General features: G+C 37.4%; 1 protein-coding gene across 1 annotated transcript in view; it reads right to left on the bottom strand.

Moving 5' to 3' along the window:
• Gc (GC vitamin D binding protein) overlaps positions 1-17,967 on the bottom strand; it is a 29,595-nt gene extending 11,628 nt beyond the window's left edge. The window contains exons 1-8 of the mRNA XM_051198408.1: positions 17,864-17,967; positions 9,224-9,293; positions 8,538-8,670; positions 6,189-6,400; positions 4,121-4,253; positions 3,740-3,834; positions 1,577-1,706; positions 332-534 (exon numbers count right to left, since the gene is read on the bottom strand). Of these exons, the coding sequence (XP_051054365.1) occupies positions 332-534; positions 1,577-1,706; positions 3,740-3,834; positions 4,121-4,253; positions 6,189-6,400; positions 8,538-8,670; positions 9,224-9,293; positions 17,864-17,957 (1,070 nt within the window). The 5' untranslated portion in view covers positions 17,958-17,967. The remainder of the gene's footprint in view (positions 1-331; positions 535-1,576; positions 1,707-3,739; positions 3,835-4,120; positions 4,254-6,188; positions 6,401-8,537; positions 8,671-9,223; positions 9,294-17,863) is intronic.
• Positions 17,968-19,465: the final 1,498 nt, after the last annotated feature.

Genomic DNA, 19,465 nt, shown 5'->3' with positions numbered 1-19,465 from the left:
TGTATGACGTTTATGTTGACCTTCATTTCTAGATATATTTCTTACTGGCCATCTCTGCACTAAGTAAGGCAGTGTTGCCATGCTCAGGTCAGCTAAAGACAAATATAAGTCAGAACAACAAATCCTCTTCTGTCAATGTACACTTAGGAACCACAGATTCCTTCTTCCTTATCCAAGTTTAAAGACTTGGAGTGCTTTAAAATCAGTAACAAATACTTAAACTCCATAGATGCCATATAAAGAGATTTATGTTTAAAAACAGGGACAGCTTGCTCTCCCTCAGCCTGGTCCCCTGTGGGGACAGAAACACTCCACTCACTGCTCTACTTACTGGTCCATGGCTTGGCTGGTACTCTGACCACACAGATCTGTCTCTGTGGGCAACTTGATGGCTGGCAATTGAAGTGGCTCAGCTGCTGGCAAGAAGTGGATGCACATAAAAATGTCCATGGGTGCTTTTTCTTGACAGCACTCTTGAAACTTAGAATTCTTTGTGGACAAGTTGTCACAGATTTTTAATGTGTGTTCAGGCAGCTACAAAGAGAATGGTAGATTTGTGCAGTTAGTGTTTTTATTGGTCTTACTAAAAATAAAACATAGGCTTTCAAGTCCTGATATGGTATTTATAAATGTTTGTGAGAATGCTCTTAGAAAACAAATTGATATGATACTTGGGAAGGGAGTTTGTTAATATGTGAAAGTTTATCACATAAAGCTCAATTTCACCTCTGAGAGAGAGAACATGTGTGATGTTTATGAAAATTCCATATTGAAACTGAATATTTTATGCTAATAAAACAGAATAATTTATCCTTCAAATAATTAGGATAGAGAGAATATTTAGCTATAATGCCATAAGGTATGTCATTGCTTAAAATGTTGAAAAGCCAACACAAATGCAATAATTGAAGATTAGTTAAAAATATGATGCACCTGGGAAGGTGATGTAATACATACAATTGACAATACCGTGTAGTCCTACTGGACATCATGCATCATTATAGTAAAGCAACTATACACACAATTTTGTGTTTGTAATGGAAAAAGACTACACAGCACAATATATTAGTGCTAAATATGCCAGTAAGACCTTGGAGAGTGATCTTCATCTAATGTAATTACCTGAGTCTGTATCAACTTGAGAAAATTATGCAAATTTAGGAAGTAAAAAGATCTGATATGCTTACCAAATTGTACAAAGTATAATAAAAACATTACCAGGCTTGGATAGTGTCAGCCCTAATAAGACTTTATGCCATAGCTGAATTTTAAATTGTGTTCAATTTAAATATAATACTGGAGACTATAATTACATTTAAATAACCATGTGTGGATAATGAATACTTTGAACAGTGCTGGGCTTGGGAATCCAAGGACAATCTTGTCCTTGTATGCATGTGGATTTTGTTACTGGTTGGTGGTTTCAAATTGCTGCCCCCCCGTTACTCTGTTTCCTCATCTGTGAGTCAAGCATGTGAGGAAGCTAGAATAATGCATATGAAATCAGCTGAGAAGACTGGCAGTCAGTCCACTGTACTCAGTGTATCACCTTGATCCTGCAGACCACCTTACTCACCTCTTTAGCCATGCAATCCTCTGAGGTAGACGTGCAACATCTGGACAGGATTTGAGTAAGATCTTCAACTAGTGGCCTAACATCCTCCAGGTTAGCAGTTGGCACTTTTTGGGCTAGTTTTATGAGATGGCTAGATAGTTAAAAATGAATTTATTAGCTAGCTCATATTCTTAGTGTTTTTAGTTTTCATTATAGACATGCTACTGAGAGGAATACTGTAGTCTCTGGCATCAACAGATGAATGGAGCACACCGGCCATGTGATCTGTGTTACATAGTAAAGTTGCAATTCTAAAGACTAAACCATCTCCAGTGAAGGTTTTGAAATATTCAGCACTGAGACATAGCTTCTCTTTTAGCCAGACCTTCACCATATGTTGAACTGAAAGCAATCCATAATGACAATATGGCATATCATTACCTTTTAAGATGTCTTAAAAAATCACTTTTAATTCAGCACTTTTGTCATTGCATTATAGAATATTTTATGTATCCTGGATATTACCTCCTTAATAGATAGAGGTTGTCAATGTTTTCCCTAATTACCTTTTCCCTTGTCGATTACACCCATTGGATAGAAGTTACAAAGTTTGATATACTTATTTTTGGTTTTGCCTTTCTTCTGTTTGAGAATCATTGTCAAAGCCAATGCCTGAAATATTTCTCCTGTTTTCATCTATGAGTTTTATAATTATAGATATTATATTAAGATTTTAATAAGCTTTTAAAATGGTGTTAGGTAAGAGTCCAGCTTCATTATTTTGCATGTAGCTATCTAGTTTCTCAACACTTAGAGAAATTGTCTTTGCTATGCTGCATATTCTTAGCACCCTTGTTGAAAATCATTTGACTAAATATACTAGGTTAGTTCTAGGCCTTCTTTTTGCTCAGGGATCTCTATATCTCTTTTTGTGTTTGTATCACATTAACTTGATTATTGTTGCATGGTAGTTGTTTTAGGCCGCACTGTTATTTTTTTTTTCAAAAGGGTTTTGTCTATCTGGAGTTCTTTGAGGTTCCCTTGTGATAACATTAATTTCTGGATGGCACTAAAGTTTGGAGCTTGAATGTCTATCACAGGGCAGCTGTTTGAACTCAGGTGATGGTGCCAAAAGGTGCTGGGAGCCTTGAAGGATGGTTCTTCCTGGGAAGTCTTTGGGTCATTAAGAATCGACTTCCACAGGACATTGTAGAACCTCCTCCACCTCCTCTTGCCATTTGCTGCCAGCTAAGAGGTGAGTGGTTTGCACTACCATATGCTTCCACTCAATGTGCCATCAGAGGCCAAAACATTGGGGCTGACTTACTGTAGACCAACACCTTAAAAGTTATAAGAAAAGTAAACGTTTCTTTGTATGGATTGATTAACTTAGGATTTGTTTCAGTAACAAAAAGCTGATTAACAAAGACTTTTTTTTTTAATGCCATCATGATTTTAAGAAATTGGATTGACTACATAAATTGCTTTAAATAATACAACACTTTATTTCATTTATTAATTTTAATATTTACTAAATTACTTTTTTGAGACAGGGTCTCATTATGTAGACCAGTCTGGAACTCACTGTGTAGCCTAGGTTAGCCTTGATGTATGTCTACCCTCTTGCCTCAGACTTCCAAGTGTTGGTATTGTATGTGTGCGCCACCTCACTTGGCTAATGTGGCATTTTTAAAAGTTTTAAGTCTTTAAGCCACAAGCAGGGAGTGTCTTTCCATTTATGGTGTCATCTTTGATTTCTTTGATCAATGTATTATACTTTTCATTGAGCATAATTTTACAGTATAATTTTGAAGTCTTGATACATTTTATTTATTTACTATAGTTGAGATATTCTCCATTCTAGAAACACTTAGGGATCTCTAAATTTTCCTTATTAAAAATATGGTAGCAATATTTTGAAACTTAATGTTTGTTCACATCACATGTTAATCCCTTAGAGTAAATTCCTAGATACCAATGCGAGTATAACCCAAGGTAAATTAAGCAATATATATGATACCTCTGTATTAGGACTATATATGTGATACTCGCAAAACATGCTTTCTCAGTGTAAAAGAAGAATAAATTCAAGACTAGAGAAAGTGCCCCAGGGTGTTTGTGTGGCAGGCATATTCCACAGGGCTACAGAGTGCAGGGTGAATGAAGAAGGTACAGAATCTTTACCTGAGCCTTGATTTCTCCTTTTCGTAAACAGTATATTGTAAACAGACTCTATTTGACATGGTAGTGAGAAGTGATAAATGTTTAATCTGGAGTCTCTAGAATATAACACAGAGAATTATATTAGATAATCAAAACCAGAGGAATACTGTGTGTATACATAGCAGGGAGGGATGTTTTAGTTGCTTGACATTTTAAAATCAATATAATTTTGCTGGGCACCAGCCACTGTAATTTATTGATATCTCCTTAATGGCATGAAATCTTTCAATTAACAAAATGCAATGAAGTAATTTTCAAAACCTTTGCTAACTACAAAATCCCAACTTTTCCAGTTTAGGAAGGGAAAATAGTATATAACTGTAGTAAGTAAATGGAGCCTACCTCTTTCAAAAAGCATACAGTTGGGCTTGCAGAAGTACAGCAGGATCCAACCATAGAGAGATAACTCTTGGTGTAAGCGACTAGAAGTGATAGAGGAGCTTGTCCATAGCTAGTGGCGTATTCATATAGAAATCTGTGAGGAGACATGGGATGGATTAAATGCATTGTTAGTACTTTTGTTAGTATTTTGATGAAGAAAGCAGGCATATCTATCTATCTATCTATCTGTCATCTATCTATTCATTTATCTTCTATCATCCATCCATTTATCTATCATCTATCCATCCATCTCTATTGTGTGTGTATGCATGTATGTATGTATGTATATCTGTATGTGTAGTGTGTGTGTGTGTGTGTGTGTGTGTGTGTGTGTGTGTGTGTGTGTGTGTGTGGGCTAGAGGTTGACATCAGATCTCTTCCTCTATTGCTCTCTAGTTTTTGAGACAGGGTCTCTCACTCAATCTGGAGTTTACCATTTTGGTTAGATCGACTGGGCAGCAAGCCCCAGGTATCTGTCTGCCTTTGCCCTATCCCAGATGATGTTGGTTCTGTGGATTTGATCCCAGGTCCTTATGCTAGCACAGCAAGCATTTTACCCATGGAAACATCTTCCCAGCCCATTAGGTCACAAAATCACTATGAATTTAAAGAAATAACAATAATACTGGCAAATATAAAAAAATGTTTAAATTTTTAAAAATGGGTTCTTTAGTTTCCATGTTGTCTGTTTCAAGTGAGAGGCCATCTTTTTGTTCATTTTAATTTTGTTTTCTTTATGATCTCACTAAAAGCATCACTTATGGTAGCTGCTTTGTAGGTTGCTTGTTGAATTAATGATAGTGACTATAATTAGGGGATTTACTCTTCATTTTCTATTTAACTTTACTATACTAAAAATTCCCATGAATAGTGAACTTATGTGACAAGAGCAGTCAGTTTGGTTTTTAGCTACACGATTTTCTGGGGCTCTTAAAGACATTTTGAGGGCTGGAGAGATGGTTCAATGGTTAAGAGTACTTCCTGCTCTTCTAGACCTGAGCTCAGTTTCAAACAACCAAGTCAAGTGGCTCACAACTACCTGTAATCCTAGTTTCAGGGGATGTCATGGCCTGTGCAGGCACCAGTATATACATACAAATGAGGTAAGCTTAAAAACGATAGAAGACACCTGAAATTTTGAGCAAAATATCTGAAAAGTAACAGAAATGGGCATACCAACCCATTTTTGTGAAATTATGAATAGTTTTAATTTTATTGCCCTTTATTTTGCATATAGATATTTTCATCACCAGGAGTATCTTTCACCCTATATGTAGCGTTGGCTGGCCTGAAACTTGCAGCAAACTCCCCCCCCCCCATGCCTTTGTCTCCACTGTAATCCCTAAGGCATAACAGGATTTTGTGATTATGCTCCGATTCATTTCTGTACAGGTTATAACCTTCCAAGAGTATCATTTTCAGCATATAACCACTTTCTCATATACAGTAAAAACAATAAAAATGTCCACATTACATTTTTATTTGGTAATACATGTCATGTTCACAGCTGTTTCTAAGATGTGTGTGGATGGAGGGCATTTATTTCTGTGCTTTATTGAAAAGTATTTTAAAATGTGCACAGTAGTTAAATTGGTTTCACATCTGCATGATGCAAAGATCATTAGCATAAGGGGAATCACCACATGCACCTGCAGATGTATAAAAATAAGCCATGGGATAGTGTGTGGGAGTTTGAGAACATGTGTAGGTTTCCCTCACACAAGTAATATTACTGTTTTTTATCTTTGCATAGAAGAAATGATTTTTTTTTTTATCGTGAGTTGCCCTTCCACATATTTTTGCCTGCCTGCACGGTTCTTTTCCTCCCCTCCCTCCCTCCCTGCCTCCATCCCTCCTTTCTTCCTTTTTTTTTCCTTTCCTGATTCCTTTCCTTCTATTTTTGAGAGAAAGCCTTCCTATGAGGCCTGACTACTCTGGCCCTTGTTGTGGTCGCCCTTCCTTTGTCTTCCCAGTGGCAGGCATCTGGATTGGTGTGGAAGAGTGGTAGTTAGACTTAAAGATCACTTACTGATCAGCAAATCCCTTTGGATCTTTCCTGAATGCCTCACAGATCTCATCATTTGTTGGTTCCACATAAGTGGGAATTTCTTTTGGATGATGATCTAGGTCAGCCATGCAGAGTTTCCTCGATAGGCCCTTTTCCTTGCAACATACAAGAGTTCCAGGGTGCTCGGGAAAGGGAGCATCACGTTTACATGACTTGGTAGCCAGCTCTGAGGTCTGGAATGAAAGAAGGGATGGGTGTGAAAACCTGTGTAGCTAGCATATGAGTCTCCATTAAGTATAATACATAATTTGTAATTTAAAAAAATCTAATTAGTAATCAAATTAGCACACCATGATTTATATATATAGACATGTAAAGTTGCATAATTTTGGTTATAAGCAAGTATAGAGTCTTATTTATGTTAATCAATGACACTTTCCAGTGTAAAACATGAAATAAATAACTTTCATTAATAAATGGACCTTGCTTATCAGGCTGCAGTCATTTGACCTTTATCACATAGCCTGGTGTTTCTCAATGAAGGGTTTTCAGCATCTCTGAGGTGAGAAGCACTTGGAGGAGTTCTAGTAGTGACCCTCATCTCCTCTCCCACCTACTTTTGTATGCAGACCAAGAGCAAGGTGGACCTCCCTTGGCCTTTTCTCCCTTTACTAAATGAGGAACTTCTTGACAGGGTTGGCTTTAGTTTGCTGCATGTTGCAGTTGCTCATCATCTCTGCAGCAGGATTTTATGTCATAATTACTCATCAAGAAACACTTGCAGAGTAGCTCAAAGATGGGGACTGAAAGTCTGTGTTCCCATTTCAGGTCTTATCCTCGGCAAGTGCTAGGAACCAGTGGTCACTGTCATTTATAGCCTCTACCCTGTTCCTCTCATTCTTGCTGAAGGATAGAACACAACCAAAGACATTGTAGGGAAAACATTGGAAATAATTTGATGTTTGTAAAAAAAAAAATCGATATAAAAGAACATAAAAGAGAAAAAGAAGTAGAAATTACCATGGGAAAAGTCACTTTGGTGTTTATGTAGCAAAAAGTAATTTGATATGTATTAATTATGCTTTCAAGGTACATTTTCTAAAGACCTTTCCTAACAGTGAAAGAAAGCAACATGCTGAATTAGTAGGTCAAAGAAATAGTCATTACTCGTGCATATCTTCCTTCCATTGCTCTTAGAAATTAAGAATTAATCTGCCTTTGAAAACTTCTCTGTCTTCAGCCAATCTCCTTTTCTTTTTATTAGTTTCACTAGAAACTCCACTGGGTTTTCCTGGTTTCAGTTATCCCAAAATGAAAATAAAAGTTAAACAAATATCAGTACAAAATAGTAAATAAAGGCTTAGAATGAGTAGGATAAAGGTGTCACACGAAATCTGTCCATGTTATCTCTCCTGAAAGCTCTAGTCATATCTGAGCAAGACATACAGCAGCAAGTACATGGGGTGAGAGGGCAATGAAATGAAAATGTGCCTTGTTCTTTTGAGTGTAGTTGACAGTTTGAAGCATATTCAGTCTGACGTGGTGCAGAGTGAGGCTGAAATGATGAGTATTGGTGAATTTGGCGGTGAAAGAAATGACGTAATAGAGGCCGGGGGGGGGGGGGCAGCAGGCAGATATAGCAATCAATGGGTAAGGATGTTCATTGTATTCAATCTACTCTAATAAAGTTTAATACATTATTAAAGTTTTGTCGACTTATTTTCACCTTTATCAGTTACTGTCAGTACTTTTGACTATAATTCTTTTCCCTTTAGGGTTTCAGTTTCTATGTAAGTGCTATGGAGGAGAAAAACACCACACATGCACGCAGGCACGCACACACCCAAATGACACATGTTTTTTAATAATACTCAGAACATAACATACATACAAGTTGAGTGCCTATCAATATTTTAGTGACCCAAATAATTTGAGGTCAACTTTTTGTTATTCTGTAGCATAGTGCTAAAGATGTAGGCAGGATTTTAAACTACACCGAGTGTATTTAAATTATTTTAGGAGATTCAAGAGTGTGTATTTATGAGGTTCAAATTTACAGTAATTTAAAAAATGGTTTCTTAGAGTCCAAACTGGATTTTAATCCTATACCCATTTCTCATTAGCAGTGTATATTTAGTAAGGCATTAAGTTACTTTATCCCACTTATTTTTCTTTTGAAACTTGTAGCAACAATAAATGAAAGGAACATTGCACTGGAGTGAACGTGAGAGCTAAAAATAATATCCTTTACTTTTCCTTGCAACTAGGTGCAGGTGGCTTGGAATCTAGAGTGTCCTGGATGGGTGACATAAAGGCCTCTGGCAGTTGCTTTCTCCCAGCCATGGTAGAGATGGCCAGATACACACTTACCCTGGTGTCATAGCAGTTGGGGTCAGCCCCCTCAGCACAACATTCTTCAGTTAAAGCTACAATTTCCTTCACCAGCTGCTTGACTTGTTCAAATGTGCCACTGGGAAACTTCCTGCTGTATAGGATTAGTGATCTGAGGGAAAAGTGATGATGTTAATTGGAGTTGAATTGGTTGGTTGGGCATTTTGACTCATGTCGAATAGGATATCTACTTAGCTTTGAAAAGAAATATTTCATACATTAACTTTTTTATTTGACTAATGGTGAGAGTATGAGGTTACATGTCAGGCATTTGCTCTAGGAAAAGTCATCTTGTATACAGTAAAAATTGGATTTGTAGTTGCCATCAAAGCAGCATGGAGTCTATTTTGAGCTTACTCCACAGAACATACTATGCAGGTCATTGCTTGTGTTTTCCAGAGTCTAAAAAGAGGGCAGTTCTAATTCACCCCAGAAGCTTGTATTTACTCATTCTTTAAATTTACAAGTCATAGTTTCTCTGACTACAGTAATTGTAGTTCAGCTGGTATCTCTGGCTGACTTCTACCTGCTTGACTGGTTAGTCCACAGCGACCCAAGGCTCTTTCCTCATCTCATAGACCAGGACAGCAGTGTGGAAGTTAACTTGTACTCGGTTTTGTTCATGGTCAAGTACCCAAGAGAAATACATGGATACTACAACTTACAAAGATCTGAAGTCATCTTTCCCCAGCATGGTGAATTCCTTGCAAACCTTATCCTTTTCATATTCTCGACCTAGAAATCAGACATAGAAAATAGGTGACTCTTTCATCTTAATGAATATTACACTAAATATATACATATAAAGTGCTCTTCAAAATGATCTGTGGTAAAGGCATCTTTTAATATCGGTTCCATTTGAAGGAATGTTTTCAGCTATTTTCTCACAATAAGCCTCAATGTTCTGTATTATTATTATTATTATTATTATTATTATTATTATTATTATCTTTTACTGTATAGCAAGAAAAAAAGGTAGAACAGCTAAAGGAATGCTAAGAATGAGTCAGATGTTACACATTGGTTAGGGAGTTAGAATCACCAACTTGAAAACCATCCTCCTTAGTCTATAAAATGCTGAAGGGATTGATTGTTCTTTCTCTCCCTCCTTTTCCCTCTTCCTTTCTCTCTCTTCCATCCTCCTTTCTCCTTTTTTTCTCTCTTCCTTTTTATTGTCTTATGGCCTCAACAAGACAAAAAAACTAAAGGAAATAGAGAAGCTTCTACCTCACCTGCCAGTGTCTTCACAAGGGATACTAGAAGTAGTTTAGATAGGGGGGAGTGCAAAGGGGGATAAGACAGAAAAGACATGAAGGACTCATATTTTCCCATCACAGGCCTGACTGGGAAAGCAGCGTCAATGTCCATGAATTTATGACCTGGGTTTAAATGCAACAAGACTTCTCACACCATCAATGACATTGATGTTCAGGGTTCAGCAGTACAAGAGGACCTGTTTGCAGTTGGGGAATGAAGAGAAAAATACGAGACTCCTTCTAAAGTCTACTTGAGCAGCAGAATAGTCAAGATTCCTGAGGCACAATTTTTTTCTGTGTTTTTAGAAATGAGTTTCTTACTGATTATAAGACCTTGTGCACATACTCCCATGTGTCCGAGGGTGGATACTGAAAGTCCATCAGGGTTTTCCTTCTGTGACTCAATAGCTACACCAATAAAGCCAGGAAGTTTCTCAGCACACTGGATACTACAGCTTTGAATAATCGTTAACAAGTATAAGAAGGCTTTGTCTCAGTTCTACATAGCCTTAAGTGATGTATCCACTTTACTTAAAGTACTAGGGAAGCTATCTTAAAGGTTATCACAATACTCTGCTCCATCTTTAAGATGGCCTTGCCTTTCAAAGTTTGGCTTAGTCTGGAGGGACTTGGGTGGAAATGGTGTTTGTGTGTGTGTGTGTGTGTGTGTGTGTGTGTGTGTGTGTGTGTGTGTGTTTATTGAAATGGCACCGGTGATGGATGGCTGTAAACCTGCGAGTATATTTATGTGTGTGTGTTTAAAATTCTTTTTAGTATTAATATATTTTTGATGAAAATAGTGTACATTTTCCAGGTGGCCCACACAAAATAGATCAATAGAGTAAGAAAGATCAGAGGTGAGAGATGTCAAACCTTTTTAAAGAGAGGGTCTCTTTTCATAGCCCAGACTGGCTTCTACTTCATAGTCTCTGCCTCTCACATCATTTTATAAAGAGGGACAAAATCACAAGCCATCAAAATTTTATGCAAGAACTGATAGGTTTCTTTCTATTTGGGGTTGAACCCTGAAAATGAGGATGCAGCCATGGGAAGGTAAGGCCAGTGGTCACTGGTATACAAACGATCCAGGCAAACATCCTCAGCTCTAGTTAAAGACCTGTACATTCATCCCCTACTGAAACTTTTCTTGCAGTTAGGAAGGTTGGACATTGTGACAGGTTTGAAAGGTTAAAGCAAGGCAAAAAAAATTTTCATTAATCAATGCTGGTAGTCAGTAGGCCTGGAGACTGAAGCGCAAAAGAATACAGTATACAATTGTCCTCAGGAGAAGAAGAGCTATACTTTAGGACATCAACAGAGGTATTCTGTGTCATTCCTAAAACAAAATTAGGAAGGACGGCTGGTACTTGTATGGCAGTGTCATCTAATCAATCTGAAAACCTTATTCTAATCATGGCTCATGAGTAACTAAAAGTGTAGCATTTTGAAAAAAAATGAGATTATTTTTTAGTCACTGAAAATTTTGAAATTGGTTTGAATAATTGATTCAAGGTCCTGTATTTAGTACAAGAATATCCTTGTGATCTTTATGATTCCTTCCTAGAGACAAGCAGTTAGTCACAGGTAGAAATTGTAAAACTTTCCCTTAAACCTCTAGTATTCAAAAACCACTAAACAGTTCTGTTAAAAAACGGTTTTCCTTTTAATGAACACTAAGAAACTGTTTTTTTTTAATAAACTTCCCCTATCAAACAAGTCTGATTTGTGTTGCTACTTATATTGACAATCCAGTAATATGCATAGTAAATTCTGTATGAAAGTGTGGTAGTATTGATGCATATTTTGAGAAATATGTTGTTTCTAGCTTTTCAACTTCAGAATTCTCATTTCACTAAACATGTCGAGTTTCATTTAACATGTTACAGGAAGGCAGAATGCATGAGAAGGTACTGTAAATAAGTATTACTTATTAACCTCCTCAGTAGTTTTGAGTAAATTAAAATATATTTGTTGCACACAAGTGTTTTGAATCTCATAGGAATTATGTACTGCTTTACTTAGGGAGAATACTACTGAGAGAAAAATGAGAAATTGGACTGTGTGAGAACATCATTTTGGAACTGTCTTTGCTGGAGCATTTAGCCTTGGGTGGGAGAGGGCACAAATGAAATCTTAATGGTGGCAATGGCATAGAAATTAAGGTACAAAGTATAATCTTAAATGACCTGCAGAGGGAGGTATTGTTATCATCTTTCAGATTTTGACAAAATTAATTTATATAGGAGACAATATCTAGTGTAGATAGATATGTTGATTTGTAATATAATTATTGTACATTGAGTTCTCATAACAATGGAATGCTTTTTGAAAAAATTAGATTTATTGTACTATTTGAATATGTGTGTGTGTGTGTGCGTGCATGCTTGCTACATGCATGTGGGTTTCCAGAAACTTCAAGGCAGTTACTTGTGTGTTCTCCCTCACACATGTGAATGTGTATGTGTTTGTGGGCATCCATAGATAGTACTGAAAGAGCGTCAGATGTACTGGAGATAAAGTTACAGTGGCTGGGAGCTGCTTGGTATGGAAAATGAACTCTGTTCTCTTTCAAGAACAATGAGCACTCTTATCTACCTAGACATTTCTACAGCTCCAGGAACTCCATCTTTGTTTGTGAGATGTTTCTAGAGAAAATTATGTTTCTCACTTAGCATAACTTTTTGTAATACATTTGTTTCTGTGAGTTAATCACTTTTAGATTCGGCACCATTCTCTTTACGATATTGAAAGACTCATCATTAAAATGTCTTTCTGAAGTTCTAGTTATGATTATCATGTCTTCAAAAGTTCATTATAACTTTTCATACTCAACCCTCACTTCTGTTTTTAAAAGACAAACTAACAGGTTTTGGCACAGGAAAATAGACTGAATTTCTCAGTGAATTTCTTTGGTCTCAGCAGATACAAGGACTTGAAATAACATTGGGTCTTTATGAATGAGTCTTATAAAGGAGATTAGTGCTAATTATATTCCCTTTAAGCAAACTTCTATTTTATAAAAGGCATTATTGGAAAGGGAACTTCCCTATAATACACTTCTAAGTAAACTTCTAAACTAAGTAAACTAATGTAAAATTCTAAATCTTTGTTGCCTGTCATGGTTTTGTACACAGCACATATAATTTCACAGAGCCAATTTATTAACCCTTCATTGTGAAATTTTAAGAATTGTCCAATGAGGATGTCAAGATTTTGTTTATGTATTGTACATCTTATATGGCAAGTGCTGATGGTCTGATCTGCTTCATAACTCCAGAAAATAACTTAAAATAAATTAAATATCAAATAAAAGACTTAGTACTATAAAACTCCTAAAAAAACAGTCATAGGAGAAGCATCATGTTGGGTTTAGCAATGATGTTTTTTTATATGTCTTCAAAAGAACAAGAAATGCAAAGCAAAATAATTGAACAATTGAAGTAGGAACCCATGAGAAGTATTTTATTTTTATTCATTTATTTTTATGTGTATAGGGCTGTGATTGTATGTTTGTGTACTCATGTGCATGTTTGGTACCTGAGGAGGCCAGAAGAGGGTATTGGATCACCTACACTAGAGTTTTAGATGGTGGTGAGCCACCATGCAAGTGCTGGGAATTGAACCCAGGTTCTCTGCAAGAGCTTCCAGTGCTCTTAAATCCTGAGCCACTTCTCCAGCTCCTCCCCACACTTAGTATTTAAGACAGCAAAGGAAAAAAATGAGGAGATAACCCACTAAGTGAGAGAAATATTTAAAGCTATGTATTTAAATATGAGATTACTAACCAAAATATAAGAAACTCCTCTTCATATCAAGAAACAAATAATAAAACTTAAAAAGCATAAAATGACAGAATTTCATAAAAGAAGAAATACAGGTATATGAACAATTTCTAGCAGCTATACAAAAAAATTACAACAGTTATTTGAAGCATTCTCAGTATCATTAAAAACACCAGAGAAATGAAAACCAAAACCACAGAAAGATGCCGTTTCACACTTGTTAGAGTGGCGATCATTAAAGAGAAAAAAGATAGTGTAAGGATGCAGAGACAAAGCAATGCTAATGATTCCTGAAAGAATTAAAGATGCAATTATAGTACTGTATTATCCAGCAATACTGCTTCTGGGTAGGGAGACAAAGAAATGGTGTCACCACATTGATGAAATCTTTGAATTTCCATGTTCATACTGCAGCAACGTTATAATCATAAAAATTAAGACAATAACACGATTCTATCCATTGAATGTAGATTCAAACTCAGAAATGATGAGCATAATCATGTTTATTAGGGACTACAGGCTGTGTGGGTGGGAATGGAGTCATTGGTCAAATAGTTTCAGTTAGATTGGAGGAATAAGTCTTGAGACTTTTTAAAAAAGAACATAGAACTTAGTCTAATGTGTCTTAACAGATGCTCTATCTCATAAGCATGATAACAATGGTAGACACTTTTGCAGACTATATTTTTTTAGAACATAAATTACATACTAATATTTGATTTTACTCCTGTCATAGCCTTCCACTTGTAGTGCTGAAATTCCATGATTACAGCATGAACCATACAATCTGGCTTTAAGTTTTCCTATAATAACAAAAACTACATTTGAAGTTGGTACTCAAATTTTGTGGTATTATACGAAAATTTTATTGACTACTCATTGTCGCTAAGCAGAGTTCTGAGCCAGAAAATTACAGTGGGGTCTAAAATCTAGCTCTCTATTTCATGCTGATAATCATATGATACATGTGTTATAATATACATGAGTAGCTGGAGAGAAGGTGAGGTAGGGAATGGTAAGAAGAAAGAGGAATCAGGATAAATGGATGGACGTCAGGAGTGGTTGGTACTGAGGGTGGTTGGAGACCCTCATTGTAAGTGGACATTAACAAGACAACTGAAAGCTGTCGTAGTCATCTGGATTCTGGAGGATCAATTCCCTAGGAGATGAAAGAGTTCGTGATGAGCTCTGGGATGCAGAGATAGACACTATGGAATGGTTGAGACCACTGTGTCTGGAGCAGAGTATATGGAAAAGTAGAATGGAGGTAGTCTGTAATACAAGATGGAAACAGACAGTGGAGGGGAAACCTCATATACTATTTTGAGAGACATCTTTATCTTCTTCCTACATAGATTGAACCCATGATCTTTTAAAGGGTGTGCATGTTGATTCTTGTATTATGCACATAATGGTGGCTGCATACCTACCATTGTGCCTTGTAACAGTGAACTGTGACATTGCTGTTGATTTTTCAAGTGGGCTAATACTTCTTCTGATGATCACAGTAGTTACTTCTCTAACTTGTTTGGAGCTATTTTGTAAAGAAGAGGAAGAAGAAGGAAGGCAGTTCATTTCCCGATTCTAAGGGATCTTCCTTTTTTTTTTTTTTTTTTTTTTTTTTTTTTTTGCATTGTGGTGTTATACTTAATAGTTTAAAAGCCTGCAGCTGTTCATTTCCTATTGGTGAGCATTACCTTAGTAAATACAAAAGCTGTGCCCATTAGTTCTCTTATTTTGGTGTGAGAAGGGGTGAAGAAAAGACAGCAGTAGGTTGTTGCTGGCTGCAGTTTAGTTCTTGGGAAAGAACATAGATCAGCTAGTAAGAACTGACTGTACCTGTCTTGGGCCAACAGAAGTGAGTGACTTAAGATATCACCATGATTTGGCAGATTTGCTAAGTCCGTTTTCTCCCAAGATGTGTCTAATTCCCAAGTGCCCTCTGGCGGAATAGGATAGGGCATCTGCAGCAGATATCATTCAGACCCGGTTTCCAAAACCAACTCCAAAAATATCAGCACTCAGGAAAGGTCCAGGGTGTTTAGAAAACTATCAGAGCCTTGAAGACGGTGAAGGCATTGATGGTGAACCACTGAAGAGTGGCTGGTTCCTTAAGTATGCTAGGTCATAGGAGCAGTTTTCAAGATGTGTCTCTAGCACGTAGTAGTTAGAACAGTGTTTTAGGAAACTGTTAGGTCTCCCGGAATGTGACAAATTTAGAGAACAACAGCCACTCCCCATCTCTACCCCTAAACCTGCATTTGTGGTTATTCTGAACTAGGAGACTTCTGTGCCCCCCCCCCCCCCCCCCAGACTGTGTTCTGTCACTTCCAACCAGCAGAGGGCATGCTCAGCCTCCAAAAGATCATAGCATGTCTGCCTGATACATGCGTTTCGTGTTACTGATTAGGGAATTGGGCTCTGGATTGATGATTGATGTTATAGAAGGGAACTATGGATGAAGCATCTCCTAGCAAATTCTGAGTGGCTTCCCTTTATAAATGTGTTTTAAATGGCTCTGGGTATCGTCCGGCCTATAGGATATGGGCTGTAAGACTGAAGTTGCTGTGATCGTTGAGGTTACTGATTTCTTACTCTTTGGCATTTGTTTCCTCTTGGACTATGGCTGCTGAGAATGTTGCAATAGAGATGGGAAAATGCATGTTGACAGAGGATGTCTGTGACAGAAGGCAGAACTGGGGTGGGGGTGGGGAGGTCGCACCTGCTGAGTCAACAGGACTCCTCTCAACTTATGCTCTCCACATACATTTCTAAGATCTAGCTACTGCTGGACTTAGGATTTTGGAGATTCAGTCTGAACTAGAATTTTTCAAGGTTATCTGTTTCCCCAGAAACTCCACTGCAAAGACACTTCTGAAAGTACCACATACACAACTCATTTATTCATTTCTATCTCTTTCCCAAGATTTTGTAGTCTTAGCCAATGACTTATATCGGACTTATGCACTGATGGATGGATAAAACTGAATTTAGCACAATCAGATAAAAAAAATAACATGGAGAAATATGAAGGTAGGGGTTGGAGAGATGGCTCAATGGTTATGAGCACTGGCTACTTTTCCAGAGAACCCACATGGCAGCTCATAACAGTCTATAACTCTATTCCAGGGAATCTGACACCCTCATACAAGCATACATTCAGGCAAAACACCCATGCACAAAGTAAATAAATCTTTAAAAGAAATTCGAATGCAAAAGAATAAGATAAAGTCAAAACTGAGTTCATGCATGCCATAATTAGTAAGTGATAATCCCTGGGAAGCTATAAATCAGTGGTTAAATATATTACTACTATGACTATAAACGGATGACCTGGATGAGGCTGTTAAAGGAGAGTACTATATGAAAACCTTAATTTGACAAAGAAGGGTGTATACATATTTTCTTTTAAGCATCACAAAATAAGTCACAAAACAAAATTACTCATAGAAAAGCATAAAGTAACACCAAAATTGTGCAATAATGGATTAAACTAGGATTAAGAGATCAACAGGAAAATAAATTGAAGCTCCTATGGAAAGAGTTCAAGCTGCAGAGTTTATAAAGTGACATGATTCATGTAGTCTCTAATACTGTCAGAATATTGCAATCTAAGGGTAATTTCCATGAGAAATGAGCTCCATTATTTTATCATTTTCTTGCAGTTACCAAAATTTCTTTTTTTTTTAATGTGAGAGATGTTTAAAAAAAAAACTTTCATTCCCTCCAAATGCTGAAGAGTAATATTCCTTAATGAGGATCAAAGACATCTCTCCAATAGCTCCTGGTACCACTGGCAATACAATGCTGCCAACCAGGATAAACATTGGGGTAGGGGATGCTTAGTTGTATATCAGAGTCTCCAGTTACATTATAGATCTTATTTATCCAATGTGTGAGGGGTAATTGAAAGCTTCTATAACTCCACTTCCTTTCATGAGTCTTATTGTTTGCTTCGAGACAGTCTCAGGCAGCCCAGACTGACTTGAACCCCTCTCCTCCTGCTCCCACCTCCTGTGTTCTGAGGTTGATGACTTGTGCCACCACATCTGGCTCTGTCTTGAGTGAGATACTTATTCTGTGTGGGAAACATTCCTTTCCATTGCTGTGTGTTGCGGCTGAGCTCAGATCAACCCCACTTTGTCCTTCTTTCATGCGGTCTTTCAAATAATTCACCATTTCTTCTGTGTTACTTACCTCTTCAGTTTTTAAAATGGGACTAGAAAATTAAATAATAATAGTTGTCAGTCACCAGGGGAAACCTTACCTCGCTCTAGAGCATGCCCAAGTGCTAAGGCCAGCAGGAGAACTAGGACCCTCTTCATGTTGTGTCCAGGAAGTCCTGTAGCACCTCCTCTCATCTGCAGGTCACTGTGAAAGGGACAGAAGCACTGAGTTACCAGTTGCTTTTACAAGCTCTCCTAACTAGGAACTCATCAATTATTAATCTCCACACTGTCAGCCTTGGCCCCAAAGAAAGAAAATATCATCATCAAAGCAAATAGATAGCTCGAGGGAAGTGTGGAGGAGAGTCTGGGAAATTTAAATCATTAACTTTGTCAGTAGGAAAGAGCCAAAGCATAGGCTATTTTCCCACTGCAGTTTTTCCCACTTGAATGGACTTAATGTTCCCCTGGGGGCACAATTCCTCCTCTGTAAGGAGGAAAAGATGTATCTTCTTTGATTACTTCCTACCATTCTTCTGTATTGGTAGAAAATTTGGGGATTGTTTCTACCTTTCTTTTTCTCCTTTTCTCCCTCTCTTACTCCAAGTCTACCACTTGGATTATTTTAGGCTATCACAGGCTAGATATTTTAAGCAAGAAGATGAATAAAGAGCAAGAAGCCAGTTCATTTATGGAAACTCCCTAAATTCATGAATTCAATGTCATAGGACAGTTTTGGTTGCATTGTATTTGTGTGTTTAGGATACTATCTAAAGCCCTGGAATGTATGTTTAGAGTTGCCAAGTTGCCATTGAGGTGAGGCAAATAATAAATGCAGAGCTTCAATGGCTTGTCTTCAATTTCTCTCTCTCTCTCTCTCTCTCTCTCTCTCTCTCTCTCTCTCCCCCTCCCCTTCCTCTCTCAAACACACACACACACACACACACACACACCATGTGAAAAATTTGTACTCACTCCAGTTAGGCTAGAGTTCCCTCAATTACTATGTGACAGGTGTGTTTTATGCTAGTGTAACTAGAGAACTCACAGTGACCTTGTGGAACACCAAAGCCTTCATCTTAGAGAAAAAAGCAGACCCCTGATGTGGATCCTGTACTTTGTCCCCAAGTGTCAGGTGCTGATGTTGCACACTGAGGTCAGCTCAGGTGTCAGTTGTACTGGTAGGTTCAGGAACCACATTCTTACCTAGCTCTTATTGCTGTGTAAACTTAGGGGTTATCCCTCCTCTCTAAGCTCACTGTTCATTTGTGGAATGTATTCATAACTCAGTTCCTTTGTGACTTCTTTGGTGTGGAATTAAGATAAGCCATGTGCAGAGCTTAGCATGACACCTAACACATGTTTACACATATTAATGTTGCTCTTCATGCTTACAATGTCTGGAGAAATCATAGGCATCACTGAAATCTGGAATCCATTTGAAGATTTAAAATTCAATCCTATGTCAGGGTTCTGAACGATAGATTTCTTTGAATACCCTTACTAATCAATTCAGCAGCTAAAGATTAATTGTGCAGACAGAGTCCACCAACATCTCAAACCACAGTAAACAGTTACATTCTCAGTCGGATCCCTGATCTTATGGAAAGTACATGAGTGTTAGGTTCAGAAAATGGAGTCTAGATAGTTGGGAAATCTAATGGAGCAGAATTAAACAGGAAGTATTTCTGTAAAGCCAGTGG

This window comes from Phodopus roborovskii, unplaced genomic scaffold, assembly GCF_943737965.1.
Source record: "Phodopus roborovskii unplaced genomic scaffold, PHOROB, whole genome shotgun sequence".
Taxonomy (NCBI): Eukaryota; Metazoa; Chordata; class Mammalia; order Rodentia; family Cricetidae; genus Phodopus; species Phodopus roborovskii.
The sequence above is the reverse complement of the archived record's forward strand: the minus strand, read 5'-3'. Positions and strand labels throughout refer to the sequence as shown.